At 44.6% G+C, this 14158-nt stretch overlaps 1 protein-coding gene across 3 annotated transcripts in view; it reads left to right on the top strand.

Moving 5' to 3' along the window:
- The window catches only part of CALN1 (calneuron 1), a 131337-nt gene extending 123138 nt beyond the window's left edge, over window positions 1–8199 (top strand). For 2 of the 3 annotated variants that reach the window (XM_037375130.1, XM_037375129.1), the window contains exon 6: window positions 1266–8199. In XM_037375130.1, coding sequence (XP_037231027.1) covers window positions 1266–1393 — 128 coding nt within the window. In that variant the 3' untranslated portion in view covers window positions 1394–8199. The remainder of the gene's footprint in view (window positions 1–1265) is intronic. The other variant, XR_005102222.1, reaches the window with a different exon arrangement.
- Window positions 8200–14158: the final 5959 nt, after the last annotated feature.

The raw sequence follows: 14158 nt of genomic DNA, 5'->3' as shown, positions 1-14158 counted from the left end.
CGGCGCTGAGCTGGTGCTGGGGGGCTGCGTGGGAGCTGGGATTATGACACAGACACTGCCAAATCCTGGCCAGAGGAGGTGAGGGGAGATGGGACAAGTGTTCAAAATGCAGTGATCCCTGCTCCCAGCATGATGAGGTTCATGCCTGAATCAAGACAAGGTTTTTTTTCCCATATATTCTAAAAACAGTCTCCTGGGCTTTTCCAAACACTGGCACTTGGAGCCTTTTCCTGGTCACATTTTAGGTTTATTGCAATTCTGAGCTTGTTGTCAACCACCTGGAAGTCTCCCATCATCACAACTCCATCCATGAGAAAAAGGCGATGGGTCCGTCCCTTCTCAGGCCAAAACAAGACCATGCATTACTGCCTGTAGCGTCAGGGCAGAGCTATCCATCCTGTGCATGAGGATCTTCTGGCTTTCTGTGATTATCTTGGGGGACCTTCAAGGTCTTTTCAAGCAGATTAATCTTCACAATGTCCCGATACCACATATTGCTCTGGTATTCGTAGGTAGGGAGGCTAAGACAGAGACATGAAATGGCTTTAGCAAGTCACAGCGTGAATCCTCACTGATGAACTTTAAAAAAGTAAAATTAAATAAGTCAAATGCTAAAAATCCCAACTCTGTCTGCATTTTAACTGCTGCAAATTAATATCACCTTTTTTAACAATTATTCTGCAAGCATTTGAAAAGGTTCTTAAAAAAATCTGATTTTTCTTAGGCACAGAAAACCTAAAGCCAGTTTGGAAAAATGACTAACATACTGTGCATAATCATGGGAACTATCACGGTGTGGGGGTTAAGTGTTGTTGGGGAGCACATCTTGAATCTCTGCTCATTCCCAGTTGACCTGGATAAGTCTAAAGGATTCACAGAAGTCCAATATTCCTGATTAAAGAATTTTAGAGATAACTTCATAAAGAGCTTAAAAGAAATAATACACAGGCAAACCAAAACACACCTACAAGCATTTGAATGGTTTAAAAGTCAAGAAGAGAGAGAAAGGGCTTCCTGCAGTATGAGAGGGTGGTCTGCTAGGGAAGTTGGCTTGGAAGCAATGAACGGTAAGGTGGATTATTTGGAAATGCCCCAGCAGGGAGGGCTAAGGCTTGGCCGGCACAGGGCATCGCTGCGGTGTGGGCTAGAGGGTTGTGCCAAGGTAATCAGAGGCATAGGAGGATTTCTGAGCTCAGCTGATCCTGACGGAAAGCAGAAATGTTGCCTTGGCTGAGCATCTCATCTTTCCCCTGTCTTCTCTGCAGTGCACGCCCAGAAGCAGAACAGACAGACCTGCGTACGGAAGAGCCTTATCTGTGCATTTGCCATGGCCTTTATTATAAGCGTGATGCTGATTGCAGCCAACCAGATCCTGCGGAGCGGCATGGAGTAGCCTCTCGCCATGACACTGTGAACCAAACTGACCATGCATGCGCATGCCACCGGGTGAGCTTCCCCCGAACTGACTCTCACACGGCAAAGAGACAGAGGCAGGCAGATAAAGCACCATTCGACAAGGAGCCTGAGGCCAGCAGCGTAATGTGTCTTGTGAATCAACTACATCCTTTTGGCAGGGACATAAAAGGGCTGTCTTAATGCTTTAAAGGTTTTGTTTCCTAATGCAATAAAAAAAAATATACAGGAGTCCCGAATTATTGCTTCAAAACAGCAATGGTAACTTGGAAGACACTTTTTGCAGTTTTAAGGAGGCACAGCCTCATGACTTATTGCAGCGGGGCTGTCTTTTAACCTAGGGGCCGACTGACTATTCTGCGTAGCTCTCCGCTGGGCCCACATTCCCAGGAAGTTGATCGTAGCATTGCCACAAGCAAGTTCTGTTCGTTTTATTTCATGTACTCCAGCTTCACTTTTTTTTTCCCTTATGACCATGCCTTTTGGTTTACGGCATTAGAGGGGAGCTAAAGCATCCTTGTACAGTATTTTCAGAGTAAAAAAAAAAAAAAAAAAAAAAAGAGGAGAATTTGCCAGCATCATACAAAATTTCTATTTTTGCTTCGTAAACGCCACCTTTGACACAAGACTGTGGGGTAGCATGAGTCCATTTGCTATTTTATTCTGACCATGAATCAGGGCTTGAGAAGTCCCACCCATTTTCATACATGGGCATTTCTGAGATTTGTGCAGTCTTCCAACCGACTCTGCAACCACCAGCGCCAGTTAAAACTCCCTCTATTTGGTCCTGTCTGCAAGCTCAACAACATTTGCTTTCCAGCAGTTTTACCCTTCTTCTATATTGGTCTTCAGTAAACTTATCTGAGACAAAAATCATGAGGAAAACTCAGAAAGAGCTTTTCTCCCCACTCGTCGTGTGCACAATTTTTATTTCCTTTCATATGCCCTGGTTGTAATCTGCAGTGAAACCTTTGTGTCAGACACCTCGTGGGAGCGGTTATATTTTCGCCTACACAGCAGTGTGTGGTTTTGACCAGCCAGCTGCTCTGGCCCCTCTCAGGAGTCGTCCCACCTCCACCGTGACCACCGTCCTATGGGAAGCTCCAAAGAGGGTAAGCTGAAGGCAGACTGCCGCAGGAGAAGAAGGAACCAAACTAGAGCTTACCGCCATATGTTACGTAGTGTGTCAGACTTTCAGATCCTGCAAGTGTTAGTTATTTTTCCTGGAAGAGATTTTAATGAGCAGCCAGGAGAAGATGGAGTGATACAGACTAGAGACACAACACGTCCCATGGAAAGTGCAAGGACTGGGAGAGCCTGGAGCCAGGTTTACATTGGAAAGCATTTTTCCTTTTAAACTTGATGCAAATCCTTACATTTACCTTTGGATGACCTGTGCACCTGCATACCACCCCAGGAGAGCTGATTTCCTTGCCCTCATGGGGGAGGCTTCCCAGCTGGTGCTCATGGGGAGCGCTCATGGGGAGGTCCGTGGAGGCACCTGGGTGTTGGAGTTGCCGGTGGCTTCGTGATGCCAGCTGGGCCAGCTCCAGAAACACGGGGGAACAGCGAGATCTTGCTCCTGTAAATGTAGATGACTGTTTCCTGTGTCACGAGAGGGGGCTGGGTGGCTCCCCAAGGGATGGCAAACCATGAGCTTCCCTTGTCCTACACAGCAGCTGTCAGCTTAAGCCTGGATCCGTCCCAAAGACTCGTTTCAGGTCTTTCTTTGATTACAAGTTTGATTGGTGACATTTAACCTGTATTTTTTCATAGCCTAATTTAAAAGTCTGCTTCTCATTGTTCTGTCACCCATCACCCCTTTAAACTCATGTCACTACTTTGGATTTTGCCTTTAGGTGTGTGTCTCAGGCGCCCACCTCCACATCGTTGCCATTTTCCTGGTGCCCCCTCTCCATCAGCGAAGAGAACAGTCGTCTTTTCTGGAGCAGCCGAGTTTTTTTTTCTGCCTTTCACAAACACACGCTTCTGTATTTCTGTTCTGCTGTGACTAATAGAGGCCAACTGCAAAATAGTCTGCAACACATTGTTAAATCTCCCAGAACATGGTGAGATGTATGTTTGCTATAGGGCAGCAGGAGACTTCAAACCAACAGCAGAAAAATCTTCAGCAAGCTCTGAGCACCGGATCGCAGTGGTGGGGAGCCAAGGCATGCTCCAGCACTTGCCACGCTGGATGTTGCAGATAACCAGCTCTGAGATCATTTTAAGGAAACTGTCATCCACATTTATAGGTCTCAGGGGCATGCAAAAAGGTGGCAGCAGCAGGAAAAAAGAATTTTAAGTGTTACTTGCTACTGCGTAATACTTATTTTTTCCCTGGGGACTGTGTTGGAGTGAACATGGGCAGTGGGGGCAGGGGGAGCAGAGAGGTGGGCACCAACCCACCAGCGCTGCTCAGTGATGGCAGAAACATGGGGGCAGAGCGGTGCTCTTTGCTGAGCCCCAAAACACAAGCTAACACACAGAGCCCAGGCATTTCTCCACATTCTTCTCACTCCTCTGACAGCTAATACTAGGCAGGCTCCAATTATAAGAGCTACCTTACAGACAAGATGAACTTTTGCATTCCTTTAAGTTTTCTGGAAGGTTCCATAATTTCTACACGTATGCTCCATAAAAACCTTTGTAAATACAGTCATTTTTCAGTATAGTTTTTCACCTTGAAGCTCCATTTGTAAAACCAAACCTATAATTACTATATCGGTAAAAGCCATAGCCTGGTGTCAGTAGAGTTCATTGCAAAACTCCCCACTGATTTTACTAGGTACAGGATTTGGGGGTGGGGTGGGGAGGGGTTGGGTTCACTTTTTCTGTAGGGAACAACATTTATCCATTATGAATCAGTGTCATGTCTTTCCAGAGGTCTCAGTTTCCTTCCTAGAGCAGCCTTTCTCCATCTAAAGGCACCTTGAAGAGATCCCCTCTTTAATCAGTCAGGCTCTTCTGGTAATCGGTGGCAACGCAGGATGGATCAGGCCAAGCCATGTCATCCTGTCCTCTCCCCACCACCTTTCTACCAACACCTTCCCATCCTTCCTAGCCAGCAGTATCGGACCTGCGTCTCTTACCTACCTCCCTGGCTCCATTTATGTAACATCCATTTATCTTTTTTTTTTCTTCTTCTTCTATACAAGAAGGAAGAAAAAAAAAAAACTTTTTGTTGCTTTTACAGACATTAGGTAAAAATAGAGCAGTGAAATTTTGATCAGAACCTGATGGCAAAAGCTTAGGGGGAAGAAAGTAGAAGAATCAAAGAAATAAAAATAAAAAACCCCCACATCCCATACTTTAAGGGGGAAAAAAACCCCAACCCACCACTATTTAAGTGCTAATTAACATACTTTAAAAAATACTCAGACTGCAGCAGTGCTAGGTAGAGCTGTCAGAAAAAGCACTAAACTTATGCTTTTGCCAGTTACATGAGAATTTAAGTGTCTTTTCAGCACTGCAATTCTGTACGAAAAGGATATTGCCATGGCAACCCTCGCTGTTCGTGACATGTGTGCCACTGTGTCGGAGTGACATGCAGCCATCGCCGGCCAAACCCAGGCTGGACAAACACCTCCCAGCAGCCTGGGATGGCATTTCAGCTCAGAGATTAGCAAATTATTAGCAAATTGTGAGCACCACAAAGAGAACTCTGTTGGTTTAGCCAAAAAAAAAAAAAAAAAAAAAGTGTGCAATTAAACAGATTGACGTGCAGGGAAGGCTTTGAGATGGACATGATTATTTTAGCTTGAGAGAGGCTTTGGTTCGGTTTGGGAGCAAATGAAATCAATGTAGCACTGCTCGACACAGGCTGTCCTGTGCTTGCTGAGGACACTTTGAGCAGGACCTTCATGTAGGGATCGATCTCTGATGGATTTGGGTTACTGCTCCTGCAAGGTACCGGGCTGCATCACTGATAACTATTGACTTTTGCTTTAACCATTTAAGTTTGAAGGCGCATCCTGATTTTCTGCTCCTGGAGAAGCCAATGGAGGGTATGACAGGCACTGAAGTACTTTGGAGGCCACGGATAAGTGAATGCCAGCAAAGGCTGCTGAAGGAACATCGCTTACCTGCCAGGTGCAGAGCTATACCATAAGGTCAGCCATAAATAAAACCACAGCTGAGGAGTTACTGGGCAGGAGAAGTGCATCATGGTGGTGGCAGTGGCCCTGGGGAGCAGGCTTCTGCCCACAGCAGGCTGTGCCACCCAAGGACTTCACTGGGCCTGACCCTCCTGCCAAGTCCACCACTGAGAAGCGATTTCTAATCTGAAGCAATATCAACAGTAATTTAAAGAATTAAACAGGGGGGGCAACTGGGAAAACTTGGCTTTATTAGGGAGAATTTGGTCTGCATACTGTTGGAGGTCATATAGGATAAAAGAGAGTTCGCAAAGGAAAAGTAATTATTTTCCGTGTTTGATGGGTATCCACAAATACGCAGGTTGCTATTAGCAGACATCCCGTCCTGATGAAGTTGCTCCCAGAACCCCGGGACAAGGGTCCCCTGTGAGCAGAAAGGTGGGAGGTGGGAGGAGACCCAGAGACCTGCCCCCGCTCCCAGGGTGAGCTAGCGCTGAGTATTTGGGTACATCTGGCAATTTGAAGAGGTCTCATACAGACTATTCAGTGGTTACTGGGAGCTCACGTGTTGATGTGGTGCACTGGTAGGGCTGGATGTTGGTTGCTTTACATGGGAGACTTCCCACCACTTTGTAAAAGAAAAGCTCTGTACATACAGAACCATCTTTTTAGGCTGGGGCCAAGTAAATGGTTTTTTTTTGGTCCTTCTCCCATAAGAAATAGGATAGCAAGAAAGCAAATCAAAAAAAGGCAGAAAGCATTCCCAAGGATGCTACTCTGGATGGCTGAAGCCTGTTTGACAGGCTTGGATGAGCAAAGTACCTACCGGTAAATGTTTTCCACGGAAAGCATGGGGATATTCTTTCACAAAAACCATGCTGCATCTTTCTGCTTGCTGCAGAAATCCAAAACATCTCCTGGGACACCCAGAGGACTGTGACGGCCATCCAAGGTCCAGGGCTGGCTCTGCTCAAGCTGACACAGTGCTTTGCCAGGTGCCCGGTACAAGGACACTCTCGGCTTTTTCCACAAAAGACTCTCTCTCCCCACATCATGTGCACGTGCATGGAGCGAGCAGCGCTGCAAGGGGCTGTCATCGCACAAAAGCAAGAGGTGCACAGTCCCAAGTCAGACTTAGATCTGCCAGGAGAGAAGCAGTAGGAGGAATACATTAAGATCACTAAGAATGAAATTCCCTATTTTATCCACCCGTGTAATAAATTATTTAGTTTCTGTTTTATGGATGACTATTTGAAAGAAGAAAAAACAACTCTTCTAAAATGAGAATCTGATGAAGTATCTTTTTTCTTGGCTCTGAATCATGCTTACATTGCACAGATGAAGATGTACAGAACTTGCTGGGTTTTAATCTATTATTTTACTGTACTGTGTTCTGACAGTGCAATTACATTTCCCTGGCATCACTTAAAACCTATTACTTGCCCAGGAATTTAGTACAGAAAAAGAAAAGGCTCACAACATTTTCATCTCTGTATTGTCAGTTGTTATTGGGACTGGATCTTGTTTTTCTTTTGGTTTGGGCGGGGTTTTTTTTCAATTCAAGTAAGACCTTTTAGGCAGCTCTAGGAACTGTAGAATCTTCACCAAGAGCAGGATGGACAGAAAACCTGACAACAATGTTTTAATTGGAAGAGTACTTCACTCCTACCTCTCCAGCAGCAAAAGTCTGAAAAATTGCCTCAGTTTAGCATCTTCAGTAGGAAAGGATTTCAGCACCAAAAGCAAGGAGAAGAGAGGGAAAGGAGAAAAAGGAAATCCTCTGGTGTTAAAGATCAGTACTTGACAATTTGATGATGAAAACAGTTTTTCTTATTTTCTGTCAAGACAGATCAAAATACTTTGTAGCCTTGAAGAGCATTACTAAATGAAATTGCCATTTTACAACCACTTATATTCCACAGCTGTTCATGTCTTTGCCAGCATTGTGAATAAGCAGCTTCAGACACTGCTGGTTTTAAGGTGAGATCCATACTACAACTTGCCTTTATCAGCTGGTCTTCTGTCTTCACCAGCCAACAAGGAAACGTTTGACCACCATTTGAAGCTGGTTGAGCTTGCTCTAGTAGCTACCCCTCCGGTCTTGCCAGCACTCAGGCGTGTCTTGTCTCTCTTGTGAACAGTCCCACTAAACCCAAACCACACAGCTGATGTGTTTGCAGCATCGAGCCCCTGGGGCTGCCACTTGACATCAGTCTACAGACACACACCTCTATATTCACATTGCACTGGCCCGAGAAGAGTGTTACATTCCCCACCATCTCTCTCAGAGGAGCCAAAGCCATTTCAGCTTCATGCAGCAGCTCTCGTTCTCTCAGACTGGGGTGGGGGTAGAAGGGAGATGAAGTTCCTCGTGGACTCCAGGGTAAATCAGAAATAGCTTGTTAGAGTTAATTGGCTTAAACTGGAATAAACCCAGAATCCAGCCTCTTGCTGTTTAATCCATACTAGGATCTAAGCAATCAATGCCTCCTGATTCATCTCTAGGAAGTTCTTCACTAATACACGCATCTCCTTTTTGTCATCATTTCATCCCTCACCGTTTTCAAGCCACTTACCATTCATTGCTAAACTGAACACTTTTTGCTTGTTATCAAAAGACGTGGCATTTTAATTAAAGACAAATCAACAAGTCAGCAGCATAATGGTAAAAAAAAAAACAAAAAAAAAACCACACCAAAACCAACAACAAAGAAACAACAAAAAAACCTTTGTACAAAATACTGTAAATATTAATATAAATTAACTTGGCATGCAACTAAAATAAATCCTATGTTATTGCAAGTTACCCAAGTGTATAAAGACGTGTATAAAGGAAAACCGAATGCCATATGTGTCGGCTGTTTCCTCTAACCAAACACTAATGTAAATATATAATCTGTATAAAAATATTTTAATTTTACCATTATTTATGCAATAGAAATAAAGGTTTTTTTTTCTTTTGATGAGGGATGAAGTTTCTTTTTTCCTCATTTTGAAGCAGTCATTGATATTTATTCATGCCAAAGTACAAGAGCAAAAGCTAGATTTGCATAAAATATTAGGACAGAGAGCCTTTCTTCCTTCTGAGGGATACATGAACATTTGGGGGGTTTATTTTGCTTTGAAAATAGATTTACATATTTAAAAGCCTGTTAGCTCCTGGCTGAATAGACGTCTTGGCTATTCAGAGCTGGGATCAAGGCTTCAGGAGCAACACAGATGCACAGGACTCACTAGCGTGCCAAAGAGAGGAACTGAACTTCTCCTCTGGAAGTCAAAGCCACGACTGGTGTGGTTGGTCTCAAAGAGATCTCAAAGAGAAAGGTCAGACCATGCCATGTGCTCTTCTATGGAACTTGGTTAAAAACTTGAACCTGCTGTGTTTATACCTAGCGGAGAGTCCCTGAGCTCAGGTGGGCTTGGGTCCAGTGCATTGCCGCTGGGAAGAGGACACTGACCGCAGGATTTAATCCTGTCTTTTCTACTGCCAGGGCTCAATACCATGAGAGCTGCTCTGTGAGGCTAAACTACACTCACGTGTCCTGAAGAGCAGCTGGTACCTTAAATCCAGATCTCTTCATTTCACTGTAGACCATTCTCCACAGCTACCAGTCTCACCGTGTCCTGCATACTGTATGGCCTGAGAAGATGAGGATGACATGAATTGTCCCAAAAATTGCTTGGAGTGCTGACTAAATTAAAGCTTAAAAAGAAACAGCTGATGTAAACAAGTCATCTTCACCCAGGTGGACCCAGGTTACAGTGGTAGGGCTGCTGAGACAACCAGCGCAACCTCCAAAGCTCCCACCTTGTGCTGGGAGAGGAGCTGTGATGCTTTCCCTAGACCTGAACATCTTTGCAAAAATAGCAATTCTGATTCCTTCATTTAAAGTCTGAAAAAAAATGAGTGGTTTTCCCCAGACGATATATATCACACTCCATTTCATGGCTTCACATTATTTATTAATTTCAACCATTTGGACAACAGCCTGGAGGCTCAAATACCGCTCCTTATTCCTGGAACTCTCACAGCTTTTGGTATGAGCAATTGTCTATGCATGGATTACCACTGAAAAGCAAGTGATGCAGGAAACGAATGTTTACAAAATCTGTGATCTAACAGTTTTTAAAAATATCCTGTACACTCGAGGTGACCTCTTACTTTATGTAACTGGAGAGCGTTTTAATGAATGGGTTAGGAATGAACCTGAATTCATTACAAGAATGAATCAAATGTATTGTAGGAATTCCTATATATTTATCGTAGGAACGAATGAGTAATCGAAGAAATTCTTTGCTGGAAGGAGAAACCTACACCACACAGCTCTCCCTTGAAAGCAGTGTTCTCATGCAGATCAGTGCATTCAACGCCCTCAGTGAAGCCACAGGTTTGTGTGTGGTATTTCAGCCATCAGAGCTGTTCAGAAATTGAAATCTGCTGGCGTCACTGCTCGCACGCATCCTCTCTGCCCAGCAGCCCTCAGAGAGGATGAACACCGTGCTGGACAGGTCAGTATGATACCATTGGGAAATCTTCACTGACATCTTGGGAAATCTCCACTGCAGAAAGAAAACAAACTAAAAGAGAAAGACACACCACATTTGGACTGAGACCAAGTTGCTTCATCCTACCACAAAGAGCCCACGAATGTGACCGCTATTCCAGCTCTACCAAAGCCTGTTTAGCTCTTGTGTTATTTTAATGCTCTCCATCCAACAGAGAGATACGGGTGAAGGATAGCGCCCGAAAGTCACATCCTTGGCTCTGCCCCCATCCTTGGCTGTGCCCCCATCCTTCAGCTGTGCCCCCACGGCCGGACTCAGGTGCCTGCTGCTGTGGGAGCGGGCACTGGCGAGGGGCAGGAACGACCGTGCAGGTCAAATCCAGCTCCCAGGGAGTTGGTGGAAACATTCCCAGACTTAGTGGGATTTGGATTAGGTCATCACACAGCACAGTATTTCACACCCTGGCTCTTTGCTTTGTTTAAATGGAGTCTGGCCAAGGCCTCAAATTTAATTACTGAAATACAAATACGGAAGAAATAAAGCTTTCCTTACTCTGAATGAAATTCACTCACGGCCCCATCCAAAACCTCTGGCCATCACTGGGGTCCCCAAGCTCAAAACTCCCAGCAGTCAGGGTCTTTGCTTAGACACAATACTATCCTCCAGGCAGGTACACTCTGCCCATGACCCTGCAGGCTGGTTTTGCTGCTACCCTCTCACCCACTCAATACACACTCCTTCCTGATTAACATCTATAGAAAGTATTTGCTAATGCAAATCCAGAGGCAGTAATTTATTTGGTACAAGCTAGTTAATCCTGGCAAAGTTTTCCTGTGTAAGTATAGACTAATATCATCTTGTTTTAATTGCTTCTTGAAGAGTTTCTCAAAAATCAAAAACATTTTAATTAAAAAATTCACCAAGAGTATCTTCCAGATCTTTTCCCATTTATTCTTCCCACCAAAATTATCAGCACATTTGTAAAATTCTAAAGAAAGTAATTACAGCAGATGTTGATCGCTGCTGCTAGTCTTGAGTTGCTGAATGCTACACATCAGTCTCCCGACTTCTACATTTCTGCAACTTTCTAAACCAGAAATTTCTATTAATGGTCCTTGCTCAGAAAGGAGGCCGTCTGTGCAGGAGCTGGGATGCTTTCCTGCCAGCTGCTAAGGTTAGGGGAAATTTGGGGGGGAGAAGGGGTAAGAAAGGAGGAGATATACAATTAAGGAACTGCTAGGGATACAGAGATTTGGGCAAGCAACAGTAAGGAATGACTGAAAACAACTTTGTTTTCCCTGTGATACCACTTGTAACAGTAAAAGGTCCTGCTCCACAGTCACCTCCCCAAAAGGCAAGATGATGAACCCACCAGAAGTGCCACGCAACGTTACAACAGCGTGGAAGTATCAGACTGAAGATGTCAAAGTGCATGCCTGCCACATTGTAATAAACATCTTTTAACCCCAATTTGTGTCTAGATTTTCACTTGCCCATAATGAGCTGGCTTTAGAATAAGCTGTCAAAAATAGTTCACCAGATAATGACAGAAAGCTGAGATAATCACGGGATGGCCATACATGTCACTACTGACAGAAATTCAATGCAACAGCGTAAGCATAGGGTCAGCAACCTGTAGCATGATGCTGATGGTGCAGGCCAGCACATTTTCAGTGTCCCACGACTGCTTAGAGACAGGGCTGCAAAACTATTTGAGGAGCAGTGTCTGTCAACTCTGCTCTGGGCAAGAAAAACAGCATCCAGCAATGTTCCCTTAAATGTTTGCTGATGGTCTGAGCTGAAGTTACAAATACAGACAAATAGAGAAAATGTGAAGAGGACTATGTGAAGTGATGCAAAAGCTCCAGCTCTTCTTTCTCTACATCACAAGTTAGTCTCACAAAAAATTCAGATTTCTACCTTCAGCCCCTCAGTTTTCAGCCTCTGCCCTTCTGAAGCCATCGAGTTGGATCTGCCAGGAAGGTCCTGCTCCACTGGAGATGCTGGAGAAATCCTCTGCAGGTGTATGAACAGGCCCCACATCGATGGTTTCAACACATCAAAGTTGAATCTTTCAAAGTTCATCACATCTTAGAGAGCAGAAGATGTTTTCTGCAGTGCTGAATTTCATACTGACAAATCCTAGGGCAAACCCACGACCGACGCAAAAACCTGGCGCTAAGGGTCTCTTGTAGAGGCAGGGTCACCTACGTGTGGTGAGTGGTGGTGCAGGCAAGGCTCAGCCGGCATCCCGACTCCCCATACAGCCGCGGGAACAGAACAAGGCTCTTGGAGCCATCTGTCCCAAGGGGAAGATGACCGTTAGTACTGCTGCTACTGAGCCGCTTCCAGATTCAACAGGTTCCAGCCTGCAGAGCATTTTACAGAAAGCATTGAAACATCCTGAAATGAAGGATTTCAAATCATGGGGCTGAGAGACCCCAGCACTGGCAGTATGAACAGTACTGCTATGATAAGGGTAATCACTGCAGGTTATATGAAAAAACCTCTCAAGTGATTGCTGTTTGCAGAGGCTGATTAAATATAAATTAAACTCATCTGCATGTTCAGCAAGACATGTGAATTGAATAGCAAGAGCATCCTTCCCATTGGCTATGTGGAGCGTTCGGGGAGCTCATCCTACGGCCTGGCATGTCCACACAGCCGGGCTTCTCCGCACCTTCTGGGCTGGCACCAGCCACCCTGGCATCTGCATATAATTGAAATTAAAAGAATCATCTTCACTTACATGGAGATGATTTCAGATAGAGTATGAACAAGGAATTAATTAGCCTGAAGTTGTTCATAGGGGAAGAATGCGGTTCCCTGTATTGCCACTGCCACGTTACCAATTACCACTGCTCAGCTTCAGCTTATTTGACTTCCCTAAATGCTTCTCTATCTTGTGTGCCTGGGTTAGAACAGAATGGAATGGAACCAACTATTCCAGTTGGAAGGGACCAACAACATTCACCTAGTCCGACTGCCTGACCAGTTCATGGCTGACCAAAAGTTAAAGTATGTTATTAAGGGCAATGTCCAAATGCCTCTTAAACACTGACAGGCTGGGGGCATCGACCACCTCTCTAGGAAGCCTGTTCCAGCGTTTGACCACTCTCCCAGTAAAGAAATGCTTCCTCAGGTTCCTGGCAATGCACTGGAGTGCTCCATGAGCCCTTGCCATTAAGTAAACAGACAAACCATAAGTGTGAAGGGGCCAATTCTGCATCACCATGCATCCTGGCTATGATTAAGGAGAGCTTTCTTCATCTTCTCCCCCATTGTACTAGGTGGGGAGTGCCTTATTTCTAAGTCTGAACTATCATCCAGAGACCCTGGAACTGGTGCCATCTCCAGCTCACAGTCTGTGGCTAGGAAGCAGCATGGGCCTCCCTGGTACAGAAGGGACAGGACATCCCTTCATGCCCTGAGCATCCTGCACATGGGAGGTCTTTGGAAAACCTCTGGGTTTCTGCCGCCTCCATCAAGATGGGTCTGTTAATCCTGGGCTGAAGATAAAACTTGCTAAGTGAAACCAAGGGACAACTGTTTTCTCAAATTATATAGTCAGAAATGGAATCACGCACTCCAAGATACATAATTTTCCCCTCGCTATTTCTGAGAAAGCCTTTTTGCTTTCAAGAAGGAGCCTGGATACTTTGTGAACAGATGAAGACACATGAAGTTAATGACCAAAGCTAGAAGATCTGAGAGAGAAGGGATGTTGCTACTGACCATGTTCTGGAGCTCCTACTGTGCTGGTGCCAGTTTCAGTGTCTTCTCTCACTTCAAAACAGAGATAATCTAAAAGCCTGAAAAATACCAAAAATGGGACTTGCTCTTTATGGTGAAAGAAAGCTCCAATTATCAGAAACAGGCTCCAGATTAGGACCTGTCAACACAGTCCTACCAAAACTAAATGTGTTTGCAAGTGCTTAACCCACACAATCCTGAAGACCTTCACAACCTACTTTGAATATTTATTATTTCTTAAACTCAATTTCAGAAAGCATTTTTAAAATCAATTAACTGCTGTCCTTTTCATTTGGAAACTGATCACAATGTTCACTGCCTCTTGGACAAATGAAACCGACAATTATTTTTAAATGTTTGTCCCCCATATAGAGGAAAAACAAGCATTG

This window comes from Falco rusticolus, chromosome 1 (genome assembly GCF_015220075.1).
Source record: "Falco rusticolus isolate bFalRus1 chromosome 1, bFalRus1.pri, whole genome shotgun sequence".
NCBI lineage: Eukaryota > Metazoa > Chordata > Aves > Falconiformes > Falconidae > Falco > Falco rusticolus.
The sequence above is the reverse complement of the archived record's forward strand: the minus strand, read 5'-3'. Positions and strand labels throughout refer to the sequence as shown.